This window comes from Microcebus murinus, chromosome 27 (genome assembly GCF_040939455.1).
Source record: "Microcebus murinus isolate Inina chromosome 27, M.murinus_Inina_mat1.0, whole genome shotgun sequence".
In the NCBI taxonomy this organism is placed as follows: domain Eukaryota; kingdom Metazoa; phylum Chordata; class Mammalia; order Primates; family Cheirogaleidae; genus Microcebus; species Microcebus murinus.
This window is the reverse complement of record NC_134130.1, coordinates 2,667,872-2,685,214: the sequence shown is the minus strand read 5'-3', so window position 1 is coordinate 2,685,214 and position 17,343 is coordinate 2,667,872. Positions and strand designations below refer to the sequence as shown.

At 57.8% G+C, this 17,343-nt stretch overlaps 1 protein-coding gene across 1 annotated transcript; it reads right to left on the bottom strand.

The window, feature by feature from the left end:
* Positions 1–5,815: 5,815 nt before the first annotated feature.
* Positions 5,816–16,404, bottom strand: RAB11B (RAB11B, member RAS oncogene family). The gene is made up of 5 exons (XM_012790807.3): positions 16,271–16,404; positions 8,716–8,911; positions 7,682–7,875; positions 7,371–7,451; positions 5,816–6,850 (listed from the first exon to the last, which is right to left on the bottom strand). Exons 1-5 carry the CDS (start codon positions 16,308–16,310, stop codon positions 6,705–6,707), a joined length of 657 nt encoding a protein of 218 aa, XP_012646261.1. The 5' UTR covers positions 16,311–16,404; the 3' UTR covers positions 5,816–6,704.
* Positions 16,405–17,343: the final 939 nt, after the last annotated feature.

The window sequence follows — 17,343 nt, the reverse complement described above, 5'->3', positions numbered from 1 at the left end:
CTGCCTTTGTCGGCCTCTAGAGAGTGAGACAGAATTAGTAATAAAAGATTTAAAACATTAAAACCAGAACATTTATTGCATCATTGAAGTTCCTTTTTTATCCCCAAATGCCTGGATGAAATTCTTAATCAATTATTAATTACAAATGTGATACAATGCAGGAAGTGGCCAGGAGTGGTGGCTCATGCCTGTAATCCTAGCACTCTGGGAGGCTGAGGCAGGAGGATCACTTAAGGTCAGCAGTTCAAGACCAGCCTGAGCAACAGCAAGACCCTGTTTCTACTAAAAATAGAAAATATTAGCCAGGTGTGGCGGTGCGCGCCTGTAGTCCCAGCTACTCGGGAGGCTGAGGCAGGAGGATCGCTTGAGCCCAGGAGTTTGAGGTTGCTGTGAGCTAGGCTGACGCCACGGCACTCTAGCCTGGGGTGACAGAGTGAGACTCTGTTTTTTAAAAAAAAATGCAGGAAGTAAGGATGAGAGCATATCATGTTATGAGAACTTGGAATAATTTGGGAAGTCTGAAAATATTTCCTTGAAGAAGGAGCAATTGAGCTGATGTATAAGGTATGCGTAATGGTTACTTACCTAGGAGAAAAAAAGGAGAAAAGGATCCTAGACAGAGAGTTCTGGAACACACAAAGACCCTGAGACAGGATGGAGAATTTCCCAGTACTCTCTTCCCCTTCTGCCCTGTATTTATTGAATATATAGATCTGCTCAGTTACCTTAGTTAAATTTTGTTGTATTGCCCTAGCCTACATTCTTTTTTAAATGGAAAGATAAATCATAACACTTTTTAGATTACTTATGGAGGGAAGGAGTACAAGGGAGTGGACAAAGGATGGAAGCTAGGCTTTAAAAAATATATCCTGTTTTATATATTTGACTTGACATCCATGTAAATATTTTATATACAGTCATTCCTTGGTATCCATGAGAGATTGGTTCCAGCACTTCTCTCAGATACCAAAATCCACGGATGCTCAAGTCTCTGATATAAAATAGTATAGTAGTTGCATATAATCTATGCGCATCTTTATCCTCCTGCATACTTTGTTTTTTCTTTTTTTCTTTTTTTTCTTAGAGACAGGATGTCACTTCTTGCCCAGGCTGGAGTGCAGAGGCACCATCCTAGCTCACTGTAGCCTCGAACTGCTGGGCTCAAGCGATCAAGGAAATATATATTTCCTAGGCCGGGCGCAGTGGCTCACTTCTGTAAACCTAGCACTCTGGGAGGCCGAGGCAGGTAGATTGCTTGAGGTCAGGAGTTCGAAACCAGCCTGAGCAAGAGCGAGACCCCGTCTCTACTATAAATAGAAAGAAATTAATTGGCCAACTAATATATAGAGAAAAAATCAGCCGGGCATGGTGGCGCATGCCTGTAGTCCCAGCTGCTCCGGAGGCTGAGGCAGGAGGATCGCTTGAGCCCAGGAGTCTGAGGTTGCTGTGAGCTAGGCTGACGCCACGGCACTCACTCTAGCCTGGGCAACAAAGTGAGACTATAGCTCAAAAAAGAAAAAGAAATATATATTTCCTAAGGATAAGCACACTTTTCCACATAATCACAGGATAACCTTCAAAATCAAGAAATGAATATAGATTCAATATTACCACGTCATTCCCAGGGCCCATTGAAAATTTCCGAAAATTCCATCCCAGGATTAAGTGTTGTATTTCGCTGTTATGTGACTCTAATTTAGTCTCTTTCTGTTTGGAACATTTCCTCAATCTTTCTTTGTCTTCATGACCTTGATACTTTTGAAAATGACAGGCTAGTCATTTTGAAGAAAGTCATTCTCTCTGGAATTGTCTAGTATTTCCTTAAGACTAAAAATTTGTGGCAGGAACCGTAGAAGTGATATTGTATTTTCAGGATGCATACAATGGCGATTTTGTCCTTTGCTGATTATGCTAACTTGGTCAAAATAGTGTCTGCCACTAATCCACTTTCTTCAGCGTAGATTAGCATGTTGCACTTATTAATAAGTGCTTTATGGGAAGATATTTTGAAACTAATTACATATCCTGTTCCTCAACAAATTTAATATCTACCAATTTAATAGCCCTTGAAGATTCTTGCTTGCATCAATTACTATTTTGATGGCTGCCAAATGATGATTTTCTAATTCCATCTTGGAGCACTTCCTTACTAACTTGCTCACCAAAATGTTCTGGGCTGACTCGTCTTGTATTTTTCCTTGCCCCAGCCCTGGGATCAACCATTTCTCCAAGGAGCCCTGGTTTCTTTTAGTGGAAAATGATATTTAGAAACCAAGATCTGGGTGCCTGGTGTACTCATTGCTACCAGGATATCATTAATTCCTGGCTTTCTCATCGTAATACACATGCATGTATAAGACATTTACATATCTGTCTATCAAACCATGAGTAAACACTAATCTCTCCTACCATGCCCTGCCTGTTATGTGAATTTTATCTCAAATTTAAAAAACAAGAAAAAAAATGACACTATTGGAATGTCACCAGCAAAATTCAGACTATGAAACTAAATATAAAGGATGCATTGCTTTAAAAAAATTTCTCCATGTTTGTATGTTTAGATTTTTCCATAATAAAAATATTTAGAAATGTTTTGGTATACTTCCTCCCAGTCCTTTATCTGGGCATTTTATCCATGTCTTAGAGCTTTGTGGCTCATAGAAAGTGCTCAATAAATACAGGGAGAAGCTCATAAATTGGAAAAGCTCTGGGTTGGAAATCTGCTTGCAACTTACTAATTGTCAGACCTTCCTTGGTTGAGTCAAATTTCTGTTCTCTGTCCATAAAATGGGGCCGGTATATTATGCCCACTTCCTAGGGTTGTTGCAAATACCAGCTAATGATTTGTTGAAGATTTAACGTGGTTCCTAAGAAATGTAAACAGAGGCCAGGCGTGATGGCTCACGCTCGCAATCCCGGCACTCTGGGAGGCCGAGGCGGGAGGATTGCTCAAGGTCAGGAGTTCGAGACCAGCCAGAGCAAGAGTGAGACCCCCGTCTCTACTATAAATAGAAAGACATTAATTGGCCAACTAATATGTATAGAAAAAATTAGCTGGGCATGGTGGTGCATGCCTGTAGTCCCAGCTACTCGGCAGGGAGGCTGAGGCAGGAGGATTGCTTGAGCTCAGGAGTTTGAGGTTGCTGTGAGCTAGGCTGACGCCACGGCACTCACTCTAGCCTGGGCAACAAAGTGAGATTCTGTCTCAAAAAAGAAAAGAAATGTAAACATAGAATTGCTATAGGAACCAGCCATTCCACTTCTGGATATATACCCAAAAGAATTGAAAGCTGGGACTCAAACAGATATCTGTACACCGATGTTCGTAGTGGCATGATTTATGGTAGCCGAAAGGTGGAAGCAACCCAACAGATGAATGAATGAATGCAATGTGGTGTGTTTGTGCAATGGAACATTATTCAGCCTTAAAAAGGAAGGAAATTCAAACCAGGTGTGGTGGCTCACACCTGTAATCCCAGGGCTTTGGGAGGCTGAGGTGAGAGGATCACTTGAGGCCAGGAGTTAGAGACCAGCCTGGGCAGCATAGCAAGACCCTGACTTTACAAAAAATTAAAAAATTAGCCAGGCATGGTGGAACCAGCCTGCAGTCCTGGCTACATCAGGAGGCTGAGACAGGAGGATAGTTTGAGCCTGGGAGTTTGAGGCTGCTTGTGAGCTATGGTTGCACCACTGCACTCTAGCCTGGGTAACAGAGCAAAACTCTGTCTCACAGAAAAGAAGAAGAAGAAGAAGGAGAAGAAAATTCTGACAAATGCTATCACATGGATGGAACCTGAGGACATCATGCTGAGTGACATAGGGCAGACATAGAAGGACAAATCCTGTGTGATTCCACTCACAGGAGGTCCCTAGAGTTGTTAGATCTACAGAGATAGAAAGTAGGATGGCAGGTGCCAGGGGCTGCGGAGGGGGTGGAGAGTTAGTGTTTCAGGGGGACAGAGTTTCAGTTTGGGAAGACAAGAAAGTTCTGGAGACGGAGGGTATTGATGGTTGTAGACGTTGCGAATGTGCTTAATGTCATAGAACTGTGCGCTTAGGAAGGGTTAAAAGGGTCCATTTTATGTTATGTATATGTTGGCATCATTATAAAAGACTGAGAACAGAGCCTGGCACAGAGTGAGCACGATGTGCTTATTAAATCACTGAAATGATTATCATTTTTTTTTTTTGAGACAGAGTCTCGCTTTGTTGCCCAGGCTAGAGTGAGTGCCGTGGCATCAGCCTAGCTCACAGCAACCTCAGACTCCTGGGCTCAAGCGATCCTCCTGCCTCAGCCTCCTGAGTAGCTGGGACTACAGGCATGCGCCACCATGCCCAGCTAATTTTTTTTTTTATATATATATCAGTTGGCCAATTAATTTCTTTCTATTTATAGTAGAGACGGGGTCTCGCTCTTGCTCAGGCTGGTTTTGAACTCCTGACCTTGAGCAATCCGCCCCCCTCGGCCTCCCAGAGTGCTAGGATTACAAGCGTGAGCCACCGCGCCTGGCCTAATTTTTTCTATATATATTAGTCGGCCAATTAATTTCTTTCTATTTATAGTAGAGACGGGGTCTTGCTCTTGCTCAGGCTGGTTTCGAACTCCTGACCTTGAGCAATCTGCCCACCTCGGCCTCCCAGAGTGCTCAGATTACAGGCGTTGAAATTAGAGTAATTAAAATAGCATCACTGGCCCATGACTCCTAAGGGGACAGACAGCATGTCAGTCTCTGCTCCAGGCCTTGGCAAATAGGGGAGGCTCCAGAAATATTTGATCTTCTGACTGCTTGAGACTCTTTGGGGTGCCTCATTGCTTCCCCAGGCTCCCCTGAAGCTTCTGTCCACCACACGCCCAGCCCGGGTCTGTGGGAAGGGGTCCTGCAGCGTGGGGGGCCCTGGAGCGTGGGGTGCCTGGCTGCTCCCCACGCTGCCGTCTTTAGCGTTGGCCCTCACACACCCCGGCTCCCGTCTCAACAGCCCCTGGAGTGGCTGTGTCTGGCAGTGCCCGTCCCTCCAGGCAGGGAACCAGAGCCCAGGACCAGGAGGGAGCCAGCCCTGTGTCCTGTCTCCCTGGGCCTCCAGGTATCCAAGGTGACAGTCGCCTCTTTAGCCAGAGGCTAAAGCTGGAGCTTCCAGGACAGAGGCTGGTTGCACCCACCGGGTCAGGAGGCCACCTGGGACAAGGTGGAGGGCCTCGCCTTCTCACCAGGCCTGCGCACGATCGTGGACAAGCTGGATGCTGGGAAGGGCAGAGGACCCCCAGGCCACCTGCTTTGTCCCTGTCATGGGCATTCCCCCATTGGACCTTCCTCTAGTGACAGTCTAGAGCTGGCATCCTCTGGGCAAGCCCCCCATTACCAGGACCCCAGGGCAGCAGGTGGGCCTTAAGCAGGGGTTGGAAGTCAGGTGCAGTGAGCACAGCGAGTTGCCCCCATGTCCACCAGGGGGCGCCCTCAGACGGCTGGACTGCCGGTCCCAGGACCAGGGAGTTGAAGGTCAAGGATACCCTCTCGGGCCACACCCCCAGCTGTCCCTCCTTCCTGACCACCCCATCCAACCCTCCCCTGGCCCCAGGATGCCCGTGGCCATGTGGTGACACGTGCAAAGCCTGCTGGGTCAGCTCAGGGGGCTTCCCTCTTGCCCGGGGCAGGTGTTGGAGCCCAAAGCCCCCCCAGGGCTCCAGCCTGGTCTTCTAGGTGGGACTGGGTGGGTAGGGGGGTGGGGGGTCGCCTGCACTGGGGAACGTGCATCGAGGGGCCTCGGTTCAGGAGTGGCCGCCTGGCGGAGAGAAAGAAGACAGAGGCGCGGTGGCAGGTTTCTGTACAGGAAGTCGGATTATACATTTTAGTAACGGGCCAGAGAAATGAGGCGGGGGGCAGAACAGTGCGGGGGCCACAGGGAGAATAAGAGATCCGAGAGCTGGGGTTTGGCGTAAATCTTACAAAGTGTATAAAGTATCTGTGTTTCTCTACAATAACAAAAACCAAAGGCTACAAGAGCGGTTGTATATACAAAACACGGAGATATTGCTTCACTTGCAAACAGGTTCCAGACCAGACGGGGAGACGAGACGGAGGGGGCGACCGGGAGGGCCGAGGGGCGCGCTGCGTGCAAGAGAAGGGCGAGACGGGGACAGGCGTCTCCCAGCAAATCTGCAGGCGGAGCTGGGGTCGCGCACGCGCAGAGGTGGGCGGCCAGAGCGCGGGCTGTGCGCAGAGCAGCGGGCGGTGCCCGGAGCCAAGAGGGTCCGCCTGTCCGGGCCCTGCTGCCTGGTGGCTCTTCGGGCTTCAGCCCCGAGTGGGGTTCTGGGTGGGGGTGACCGGCCAGTGGGGCCAGCTGGCCAGACAGGGAGGAAGGCAATCGTTCCTTGGAGTCTGCCGAGGAAAACAGGAGAAGCCGGCTCCATCTGCCCGTCCTCCTTGTCTCCGGCCGGGCTTGTCCATCCTGCCGCCCTCCCCAGCCCGCAGAGACGCCGCGGGGACCGGGTCGAGCGGGCACAGGGGCCGAGCCGGGGCTTCTAGCTTTCCCGGGCGGGCCGGGAGGTGCCGCTGACGCCTGCTCCTCCTGGGCCCCAGCCCGGCCGTGCGGAGCTCGCTGGGAGGGCGGGAGCGAGCCGGTCTCAGGGACGGTGGGGACAGGGTGGGAGGACACCGTGGTGGGGCAGGCGGAGACGAGCACGCACGCTGGGGCGCAGGCGCGGGCGGTCACAGGTTCTGGCAGCACTGCAGCTTGTTGGGCTTCTGTCCGTCCGTGGTGGGCGGCACGCTGATGTCCACCACGTTGTTGCCGGGGGACTCGTCGTGGGCCGCGCGGTCGGCGATCTGCTTCTGGGACACGATGCGGTAGATCTCTGCACGGGGCGGGAGATGCCAGGTGAGCCAGCCGCATGCCCGGCCCGCCCCGCCCGCGGTGACCACCTCCCTGAGGTCCCCGCTGTGCCCCAATACACATCGGAGACGAGGACAGGGGCAGGGCTCCAGGGGCGGCCACCACTTGCCCAGTAAGGGCAGGACCCACATCCGGGCACCTCCAGCCCTGGCCCCTTGTTCCCTGAGAGCACAGGCCCCTCCTCCCTCAGAAGCGAACTCCTGGAAGCCCGGCCAAGGGACTCTGGGCCCAAGGGACTCTGGGCCGCTGTGGCACCTGCGCCCCTGCTGGCCCTGCTGGCTGTTTGGTCGCCCAGCCCAGGCTGGGCCCGCCCACCGGAGCTGGGGGAGGGGGTCTCTGTGACCCGTGCGCCAGCAAGGCCTGGGTCTGGCCCGACCCGGGGAGCATGCCACGTCCCGCCTGGGCAGCTTTAACAGGCGCAGGCTCCGGGGCTGCACCCCCACCCCCTGCGAGACGGGCGCCCACCCAGGCCCCGTGGCCACCTGTGAGGATGTTCTTGAACGCCTCCTCCACGTTGGTGGAATCCAAGGCTGAGGTCTCAATGAAGGACAGGTTGTTCTTTTCTGGAACAGAGAAAACCGCCCAGGTGAGCGGGGAGGTGTCTGGCTCCCGCCCTCTCTCGGGGACCCCACCTGCCTGCTGGACTGGCCTGAGGCACCGATGGCCAGTCTTCAGGGAGGGGAGGCTGGCCCTGCAGCCAGGGGCCCTGGCACCGTGGGAGGGGCCTCCTGCTTTCCGGATACTTCCCTGATGCTTCAGTCTCCATCCTGCCCTCGGAGGCGGCGGGACTCACCTGCGAAGGCGCGGGCCTCGTCCGTGGGCACGGCCCGCAGGTGGCGCAGGTCGCTCTTGTTGCCCACCAGCATGATGACAATGTTGCTGTCCGCGTGGTCCCGCAGCTCCTTCAGCCAGCGCTCCACGTTCTCGTAGGTCAGGTGCTTGGCGATGTCGTACACCAGCAGGGCACCCACCGCGCCGCGGTAGTACCTGCGGGGCAGGTCCGGTGAGCCGCTCTGGGCCTGGACGCCCTCTGGGGCCGTGGGCAGCAGTGGCCTCACGGGAACGCGGCACACTCGTCCTACACAGAGCCCAGCCACGGGGCGGCCATCGTGGCCTTAGGGGAGGGACACCTGTCCAGAGGCCCCAGCTCTGCTCCCTGCATCCTGCTCGGGAGTGTGGGGGCCTGAGAGGGGGCTGGGGGCCTGGGGGCAGAAGACACCATGAGGTCACCAATAAAGGGGGGAGAAGGAAACCACAGCCGTGCAGAGAGAAGGCCACTGCTGCGCAGAGCACCGATGCTTCTCCCCTGCCCCATGCAGGGCCAGGCAAGGACCGCCAAGGAGACAGGGAGGGAGTGCAGGGACAGCAACGTGGCGGAGTGAGGTGGTGGGAAATGGCCAGGGGTTGGGAGGGCTCCCGGAAGCAGCAGCCCAAGTGGGGCCTGATGGCTGGGAGGCCGCGGAGAGGCACAGGGCCCGGGCCCGGGTGGGAGGACAGGATCAGTGTGGACAAGGCGCGAGTCGCAGCTCAGAGGGGAGCAGGGGGAGGAGGGGGGCTGGGGTGGGATGGGGACGGGAAGTAGTGACCCCAGCCAGACCTTCGCTGCCCACCGGGCACCCAGTAACCCCCCGGTGTCCCGGTGTGGCCAGGGAGGACACTGCTCTGCCTGAGGGTCCCTCAGCTCCTGGGCGCCTCTGAAGGTGGGGGCTGGGCGTTCCTCCGCCCTCCACTCCCATGCTCTTGCCTCGTCCCGCCCAACTCCTACACATCCTTCCAAGCCCCGCGCCCACGCCCCCCACTCGGCAGCCCCAGCCGCCAGACACGCACGCGGAGGTGATGGCGCGGTAGCGCTCCTGGCCGGCTGTGTCCCAGATCTGCGCCTTGATGGTCTTGCCGTCCACCTGGATGCTGCGGGTGGCGAACTCCACGCCGATGGTGCTCTTGCTCTCCAGGTTGAACTCGTTGCGGGTGAAGCGAGACAGGAGGTTGCTCTTGCCCACGCCCGAGTCCCCGATGAGCACCACTTGGGGGGTACAGAGGGGAGGGGAGGGTCTGTGAGTCCCCACGCGCCGCCCACGCGCACCCACAGAAGCTTCCGGGGGCTCCCTGGGCGACCGACACAGAGGAGCCCGCGGGCACTGTGCTAACTGGCACAGAAGCGAAACAGCCACTGTGGAAGGCACAACACCCCTGCCTGTCTCTGGTCCTCAGAGCAGGGCTGTCCCTGCGTGGGCAAGGGACCTGGGCATCCTGGCCAGCGGTGGCTTGAGCCTCCACCTGCAGCCTGGTGGCTGGGCAGCCGGTGCAGCCCAAGAATATTCCAGAGCTGGGCGACCCTGGGCAAGTCACTTAACCTCTCTGGGCAGCCTTTTCCAAACGTGTGAACAGGAAGGCAGTAACAGCTGCCGTCTCGGGAGGAGGACGTTAAGGACACGCGTGGTCGTGACCCAGCCAGCGCACGGCACACGGACAGGCACACGAGCGAGCGGCTGTCATTATCACAGTTGAGGTTTTGGCCGGAGCGTGGGAAAGGTCAGTGGTCCTCCCGGTTCTCACCTAGGAGGGTCTGTTTCTGGAGCTTTCAGTGACAGGAAATGAGGAGCCACCGTGCCCATGCCCTCAACCCTCCAGCCAAACCCACATTCAGCCTGTTCCTTGACCTACAAGAATGTGCCCCCTGGGGCGTGGAAGGGACAGAGCCAGCCGCCCCTGCCCCCAGGGTCGGGGTGCCCTGCTGACTGGGTGCAAGGGGAGGTCACACAGCTGTGCTCGTGTGCATCCTCACAGGGGTCATGCACCGTGTGTGCTGCTGTCCCCGGCCCCTGCCTGAGAGCCGGCCTCGATGGCGGTGGAGGGCCGGTCTCCACCCAGCCCAGCCCCGCCCCAAGAAAACCCCCGCCCAGAAGGGCAGTCAGGGCGGGGGCTGGGAGGGAGACAAGGGACTGTGGGGGGCAGCCGTGCTGAGGACCATCGGGAACAGGAGCCCCCTGAGCAGAGGGGGCACCGGCTGGGCAGGCTGGGGGACGTCCCTCCCTCCCACCCCTGTAAAGCATTTCCTGCCCCGCCTCGGAAGCACAGCCTCTAGGGTCCTGGCAGCCCAGGCTTGGGGTGGGGCCACGTGACATCATCCAGGAGGGGCCTGGACCCAGAGCATCCCATGCAGGGGACATCAGTGCGTGCACATGCGTGTGTGCGTGCATCCAAGTGCACGTGGTGTGAATGAAGCGGGTAGCGACCACCAGATGCCCCAGCCAGACGGGCCATGGACCCCCAGCCGGTCTGCCTGGTGGCTCAGTCACCTATGGCCCCGAAGAAGGGGTGTCCACTGAGCCTGGGCAGCGATGGGCAGGGCTGGCCCTCCCGGGACTGGGGAGGTGCAGGCTGGCAGCTGAGCCCTGGCTGACACGGAGGACCCTGGCCTCCCCTGGGGGTCCCGCCCCACGCAGGGAGCAGAGCAGGGCCCACCAGGCCGCCCTCCCCTCGGCCACACTGCGCTGCTGTGCTGACGGGCTTGGGGTTCTCCCTTTAGAAAAGAGTCCCATCCCAGAGCTGATCCCAGAGAAAGGGGGCGGAGGGGTGCCCCGGGAGCTGGCGATGTTTCCTGATCCTCTCGTGGCTTACACAGGTGAGCTCAGGTGGTGAAAACTCACGGAACGACACGCTTACGTGTGGTCTTCTTTCCTGTCTCAATGCAACTCCTTGGAGGAAAGTTGTCTGCGTGCCTAGACTTCTGATCACCTTCACTGCCCCCACCTTGGGCCAGGCCACCACCATCTCTGTCTGGGTTACAAGCCAGCCTCCTCCCTGAGGTCCCCGCGTTCACCCTCATCCTCAACCAAAATGCTGTCCTCCCCACGGCAGCCAGAGGGCGCCTGTGAGCACCTAAGTCAGGTCTGGCCCCTTCTCTGCCCAGAGCCCTCCATGGCTCCCACTCCCCTTGGGAAAAAGCCCAAGTCCTCCCCACGGCCCACAAGGCCCTGTGCCACCTGCCCCCACCTGCCCTGTCCCTTTCTCCTCCTCCCTGCTTCCCTCTCTCCCCCAGTTCCCTCTGCTCCAGCCACATGCGCCTCCTCGCTGTGCCTCCCGCCTCAGAGCCTTTGCACGGGCTGTGCCCTCTGCCTGGAACCCCCTTCCCAAGGCACCCGCCTGGCTCCTCCCTCATCTCCTTTATAGGATCCCTCAGAGGCCACTTGGCCAAGGATGCCCTTGCTGTCCCCCAACCTTCCTTGTTCCCCGGCCTGGCTTTCCCTCCACCAACTCTCGCCACCCCGCACTTGCCAGGTTTCACTCATGTGTTTTCTCGCCAGTGTGCCCCAAGGGCAGGAGTCAGGCCCTGGCACAGCGCCGGCACCCAGTAAGCACCCGATGAATGTCTGTCAATCGAACAAACAAACGCCAAAGCGCTGGCAGAGCCTCCCAGGCGTGCCCCCGAGACATATCCACCCCTGGAGGGTGCCCAGGTCACCAGTCCTGGGCCACAGGGGAGGGCAGATCAGGCGGCCCCCACAACCCGGCCCAGCACCCCCTCCGGCTGGCGGCTTTAGAGCCAAGTACAACGAGAACAAGGACACAAAGAACATTTAATGAGTCTGTGCTGAGGAAGTTCTTGGTGCCTCACTTCGTGGAAGCCTCGCGCTGCCCATTTTACAGATGAGCAAACTGAGGCTCAGATGGGGAATGACCAGCCCAAGGCACACAGGGCGGGAGGGCGAAGAAGGGGTCTGAGCCCCTGTATATCTGCCGGCCAGCCCCCACCTCCCAACCGTGCCCACCAAGCAAGCAGAGCCTTGTCCAGGGCCATGTGCTTGGCAAGTCATCCAGGCAGGATTTGAACCCAGGTCTTCTGGGTCCAGGGCCTAAGCTCTTTCTCTCTCAACTCACCGCCTCACCTGCTGTCCTCGTCCACCCCTCAGCACGTGGCTCAGGGGTCTTAGTTCTACCGCATAGGGGCCACTGAGGCCCCGGGCACCCAGCCTGGCAGCCTCCCCAGCTCCAAGCACCCTGTCCCCCTGGGGCACCCAGCAAACTCCTACTTATCCTTTGAGACCCCCTTGGCTATGCCCCCCCTCTCCCCAAATAACCACCGCCTGGCAGGCCCACGAGACCTGTGGCAGTAGGGTGGGCATTCTCCCACGACACCGCGGGTGCCCACCAGACCGGCGAGTTGACTTCAGAGAAAGATGAAAAGAGATGGAGTGAGCATGGCCTGTGCCCACGGCCAGGCTGGACTGACAGCGGGGACACCGCCCGCACCACCAGCCCCTCACCTCCTTCCCTCGGCAGCCACAGGAGCCTGGCCACAGCTGGGGATGTTTGCTGAGTCCTCAGGTACGACGCAGGACACTGGGCCTTGCCTGGGTCCCCCCCCACCCTCCCCCCCTAGCTGTGCCCCAGTTGTACAGCCCTGGGGACCCCGTGGGCCCATCAGCTGTGCTCCAGGCTGGTGGCCAACAATCTCCTTAGGACCTGGGCCAGGCCCGGTCCTAAGTGCTTTGTGGGCCTCAGTTTACCACGTTCTCAGGGACGCCCTTGGGACACATGTAAATGTTATTATTCCTATGGAACAGTTGGGGACACTCTACCCAGCGTGCCAAGTCCCCAGCCCACTGGGTGCAATGAGAACGGTGGAGGCCACCGCCCGGGTGGACCGCAGGAAGGCCGTGCTGCCCGGCCGTCCCTGGCACAGAGCGTCCGGTGCAGACAGGTGGCCCCGCGGGGAGGCTGGGCATGAGCACGGCATTGTCGAGGGCACAGAAAACAGTCTGTTGTCTTGAGGAAATAAAGGGCCCTTCAGGACACAGCTCCCAGCATTTCCACAGAAGTTGGTGGCTTTGCTGGCCAGGAAACGGCCCCCTAGACACGCCACTTGGCTCGGAGAGCAGGCAAGCCCAGTTGGCAAAGACAAAAGGCTGGCACCTCTCAGAGCTCCGGGCACTCTGGCCTGCCCCGTGACAGTGTGGTGTCCCTGGGGCCCGACCCTAGCGCTCAGGCGGACTGAGTGGCCATCCAGGGCACTGTGTCCCCAATTCAGGCCGCACCAGGGCCCCCATTCGAAATGGGGAAGATCGCACCTTTGGGTCCCCAAACAGCAACTGAACAATAGGCCTAGCGAGGCCTGCCCAGGAAGGAGGGCCGGGAGCTGCCTGGGGAGCAGGCCTGTTCCCTGGGGACCAGCAGCCACTCCCTCCTTGGCCAGGGGTGGACACACCCAGAGGACGGGGCCTGGGGCCACCACAGCCAGTTTCCCACAGAAGCCGGGGGCCGGAGGCTCTGGGGAAGGGGGAAGGGCCCTGGGAAGGCCTCAGTGGCCCTTGGGGACACAGCTGCTCCCACGGAGGCCCCCATGGCCCAGTGTGCATCTGATGCAAAGTCAGGGGCACCCCCGGGGATCGAAGGGCAGGCTGGGAAAATGGCCATGGCTGAAAGAGTAGATAAATGCAAGGATCTAAAATTAGGCACAAATAAACAATCGCACTCCCGGGGGAGGCGGAGACTGTTCAGGGAGAAAAACAAACATCGCTCGGGGGACTGCCCAGGGGAGCCTCTGGCCTTGGCTGTGAGGTCAAGGGAGCCAACGGGAGTGGCCACCAAAGAAAACAAGGCAGCAGAAAGAGGGCGGCACAGAGGGGCAGCCAGCGTCCCAAGCAAAAGCTGTGTGGCCCCTCCATGCCTAGGGAAGGCGACTAAAGCCCGGAGCAGGGAGCGGGGTGGAGGAGCAGGGCGGGCCAGCTTGCCACAGGGTGGGCGGGAGGAACTCTGTCCTCTTGGCTCCTGCGGGGCTCCCCACAGGTGGCTGGGCCCGAGAGCCACATGGTGACAAAGTTGGCCCCCGTCAACACTTCTGGTACGGTGGTGACCTGGATGTCTCTCCAAGGCCAGCCCATCGCCCTTGTTGGGAAGGGTGGACAGGCCTGGGCCCTGGGGTCAGCACGCCTGTTTCCGAAATCAGGTTTCCATATTTGCATTTCCATTAACCCACCACATTATGGCAAGCAGTGCAATGCTAGGGGCCTGCCTGCCACCTCCCTCCCTTCCTTCCTTCCTTTGTAATTTGCAAGAGCCACAGGCAGCATCCTTTTCCTATTTAACAGAACGAAAATCGAAAATCGGAGCGGATTTTAAGACACACATTGAGAGAACAGAGGGGTCCTCCTACTAGGTCTACATTGTGAAGGTCACACATCAGCTGACCAGCTGGGGGAACGCTGACCTTGTGGATGAGACTTTTGCTACCAACCAGCTCGAGAAGGTCAGCAGGGCACCTGTTCGACCCAGAGAAAGGCGGCCAGGCAGGGAGGGCAGTGGGGCAGGCGGGGGCCCTCCCTCCCCAGAACCATGCCAGCTGCCCCAGAAGCCAGATCCGTGTTTCCAGGAAGTGGACCCTAGAGACGAGTCCCGGGAACCGCACGGCCTCGCTACTGCCCCTGACCCAGTAACTGTCCTTCTGGGAACACACTTCAAGGAAATAACCCAAAGGCCAAAAGGATGACTCGGGCAAACGCTCGGGGCTGGGGTATTTATAACGCGTGAAAGTAACAAGCAGGGAATGACCACAGAAACCTAGATGTGGCCCTTGGGAGAAATGCACCCTGCCCTGGCAGTGCCACCCCTGGGTAGGTGCCCAGCCCACAACCTGGGAGCAGCTGCCCCAGGGAGGAGTGACTGGACTGGCTGCAACAGGACCAGAGTCTGCTCCCCTCGTCACCAGAGGGGACTGTTCCGATCTCCAGTCCCCAAAACCTTTCCAAAGCTTCCCTTGGCCACTAGAGTGAGACCTTGGGCCTGACACCTGCCAACCACACAGCTGCACCCCTGTCGACATCACAAACTTTCCTGCAGCTGCCAGAGTCCACAGTACAGTGGGACGACTCTAAGCCTTTGCAGAGACACTCCCTCTCTCTCTGCCTGGAAGCCTTTCGCCGCACGGACAGCCCAGGTAGGCAGACCTCCGCCCCACTCTCGACGACCCCAAGATGGTGGATGATACCACAGACTCAAGGGTCATCCGAGGCCAGCTCTAGACACGGCACACTCCCAGGGATGGCCAGCCCACTCAGTGAGGTGAAGGTGTCAACAGCTGGCATAGGAAGCAGACGCTCCCAGAGCAGGCAGCAGGGCGAAGGGACCCAGCGAGGGCTCAGGGGTTAGCTTCCAAGGGTTGCTATTGCCAGGCAGGGAGCCCAGCATGGCCAGCACACGGCCTGGCCAAAGCCCAGCTTGGCATGGAAGGTGCTGTGAAGCCAGTGACCCCTAAACCAGCCCAGCTGAGGAACAACGGACTCCAGCAACATGCAGGGAGGCTCCCCAGCTTGAGGGGCAGGGTAAAGGAGCTTCCCAGCTGGCCCCAAGTCAGCAATGGACGCCTGATCTGCCTCGGTCTTACTTAATGTTCCTAGAACCCTCAGTCCCTTGGGTGGGGAAGATCCTCCAACAGGATGCCCGGGCCATACGCACGGATGTGTTGTGGGGAGGTGATCTGACAACCCCAAGTCCCAGATCCTGGCTGCAAGGTCCCCCACCAAGACCCACGCCCTACGTGGTAAGGTCCACAGCTGGCCTGGGCTGAATCCTGCTCCAACACCTATCAGCTATGTCCTTGCTTCTCTGGGCCTCAACATCCCAGTCTGTAAAAAGAGAGGCTGGACCATATCGACCTCCCAGGGATGCGGGGAGGATTTAAATGAGTTCCCGCAGGTAAAGTGCTCAGAAAAGTGCAGGTACTGGGTGAGTGCTATTAAGAGTTCCAAGGGTTAAGAGACAGAATTATGGCCTCCAACACAGGAGGCCCTCCGTGCAATTCTGGGTCCGCACCCCAATCCAAGGCTTCCCCCCAAAATACACCTCGCTCCCCCACCTTCACCCAAGCACCACTGTCCGCCACGCCTTCCCCTCCAAGGCTCCGCCTCCAGATGCGCTGCCCCCAATCCGGCCAGGCTTCATGGAACCCCGCCCCCACCCGCCAGGCCCAACCCACCTACTGGACACGCCCACCAGTCCTGGCCCCGCCTCTAACGGCCCCGCACCCACGCCGAATAGCTTTCGACCCACCCCAACGCGCCAAATCCAGGGAAGCCCCGCCCCCTCGAGAGGCCCCGCCCCAACGGCCTCTCCCACCACTCCGGGCCCCACCCCCTTTGGTCCCCGGCCCCGCCCCAGCGCATCCTGGGCCCCCAAGCCTCTCTGGGCCACCATCTCTACATGGCCGCACGCCCCGGCCCGAAGCTGAAGAAGCCCAGCCTGGCCCGGCCTTCCCGGCTGCCTGACTCGCCAGTACCAAGCCCCGGGCTCCGGCTTAGGCCCAGCGGCCTGGAGCGCAGCCTTGGCCCGCCAGCCCGCCGCCTCGCCGCCGCGCCCTCGCCCGTCTATGCCCCACTCGCCGCACCTTTGAATAGATAGTCATACTCGTCGTCCCGGGTCCCCATTGTCCTGGCGCTTCCGGCGGGATCGGCGACTCCGCAGCCCCACCACAAATACCCGACGGGGGCGGAGCCGGCGCCGCGCAGAGCGGCGGCCGGCTGGCCAATCAGAGAGGGGTGGAGTAGCGACTGGCATCAAACTCAGCCAATCAGAGGTGGAAGCAGAGCCCCGGGGGCGGGCGCTGCCTGGGATCCACCCTCCTCGCCCTCGGTGTCCTGCAGAAAGGCGGAAGGAATGCGGTCCTTTCTGAAGTGACGGCCACGCCAGCCTATCAGAGGCGAGCTCAGGAAGGCGGGGCGGAAGACTGGAACAATGAAACAGATTGACGAATTAAGTACCCAATGAGAGGCTTGATTCAGACCAGCCCCAACTATCAGAGGACCTGTCCGGGAAGGGAAATGAGGCTACGTCCAGGTGATGCTACGCTTCTAAACGTCCCGATGACGTCATAGGTCAGTGTTCGCATTTCTGGCCTCTCCCGGTGGCCCGTAAATGACCGTTTCCGGGAGCCTCCGTGCAGGGGTTTTTCTCTAGGTTGCAGTTTCCATCCTTACATTGGTGACAAGTTACATTGGCCCTTTGTGCCTTTGTTTTCTCATCTCTAAACAGGGAGGGAACCCACCTCAAGGAATATTTTGAGAACTTGAACACATACCAAATCAACCTGCCACTTTCTGCCATTAAGTCTTTTTTTTTTTTTTTTTTTTTTGAGACAGAGTCTCACTTCGTTGCCCAGGCTAGAGTGCCGTGGCATCAGCCTAGCTCACAGCAACCTCAAACTCCTGGGCTCAAACAATCCTCCTGCCTCAGCCTCCCGAGTAGCTGGGACTACAAGCATGTGCCACCATGCCCGGCTAATTTTTTGTATATATATTAGTTGGCCAATTAATTTCTTTGTATTTATAGTAGAGACGGGGTCTCGCTCTTGCTCAGGCTGGTTTTGAACTCCTGACCTTGAGCAATCTGGCTGCCTTGGCCTCCCAGAGTGCTAGGATTACAGGCGTGAGCCACCACGCCCGGCCTTAAGTTTTTATTTAA

Excerpts from the sequence above, each read along its gene's own strand:
- RAB11B (XM_012790807.3), bottom strand. The coding sequence starts at position 16,310 with ATGGGGACCCGGGACGACGAGTATGACTATCTATTCAAAG. Across the intron at positions 7,876-8,715 it reads TACCGCGCCATCACCTCCGC|GTACTACCGCGGCGCGGTGG; the intron begins GTGCGTGTCTGG and ends CCTGCCCCGCAG. Across the intron at positions 7,452-7,681 it reads CGAGGCCCGCGCCTTCGCAG|AAAAGAACAACCTGTCCTTC; the intron begins GTGAGTCCCGCC and ends TCTCTGTTCCAG.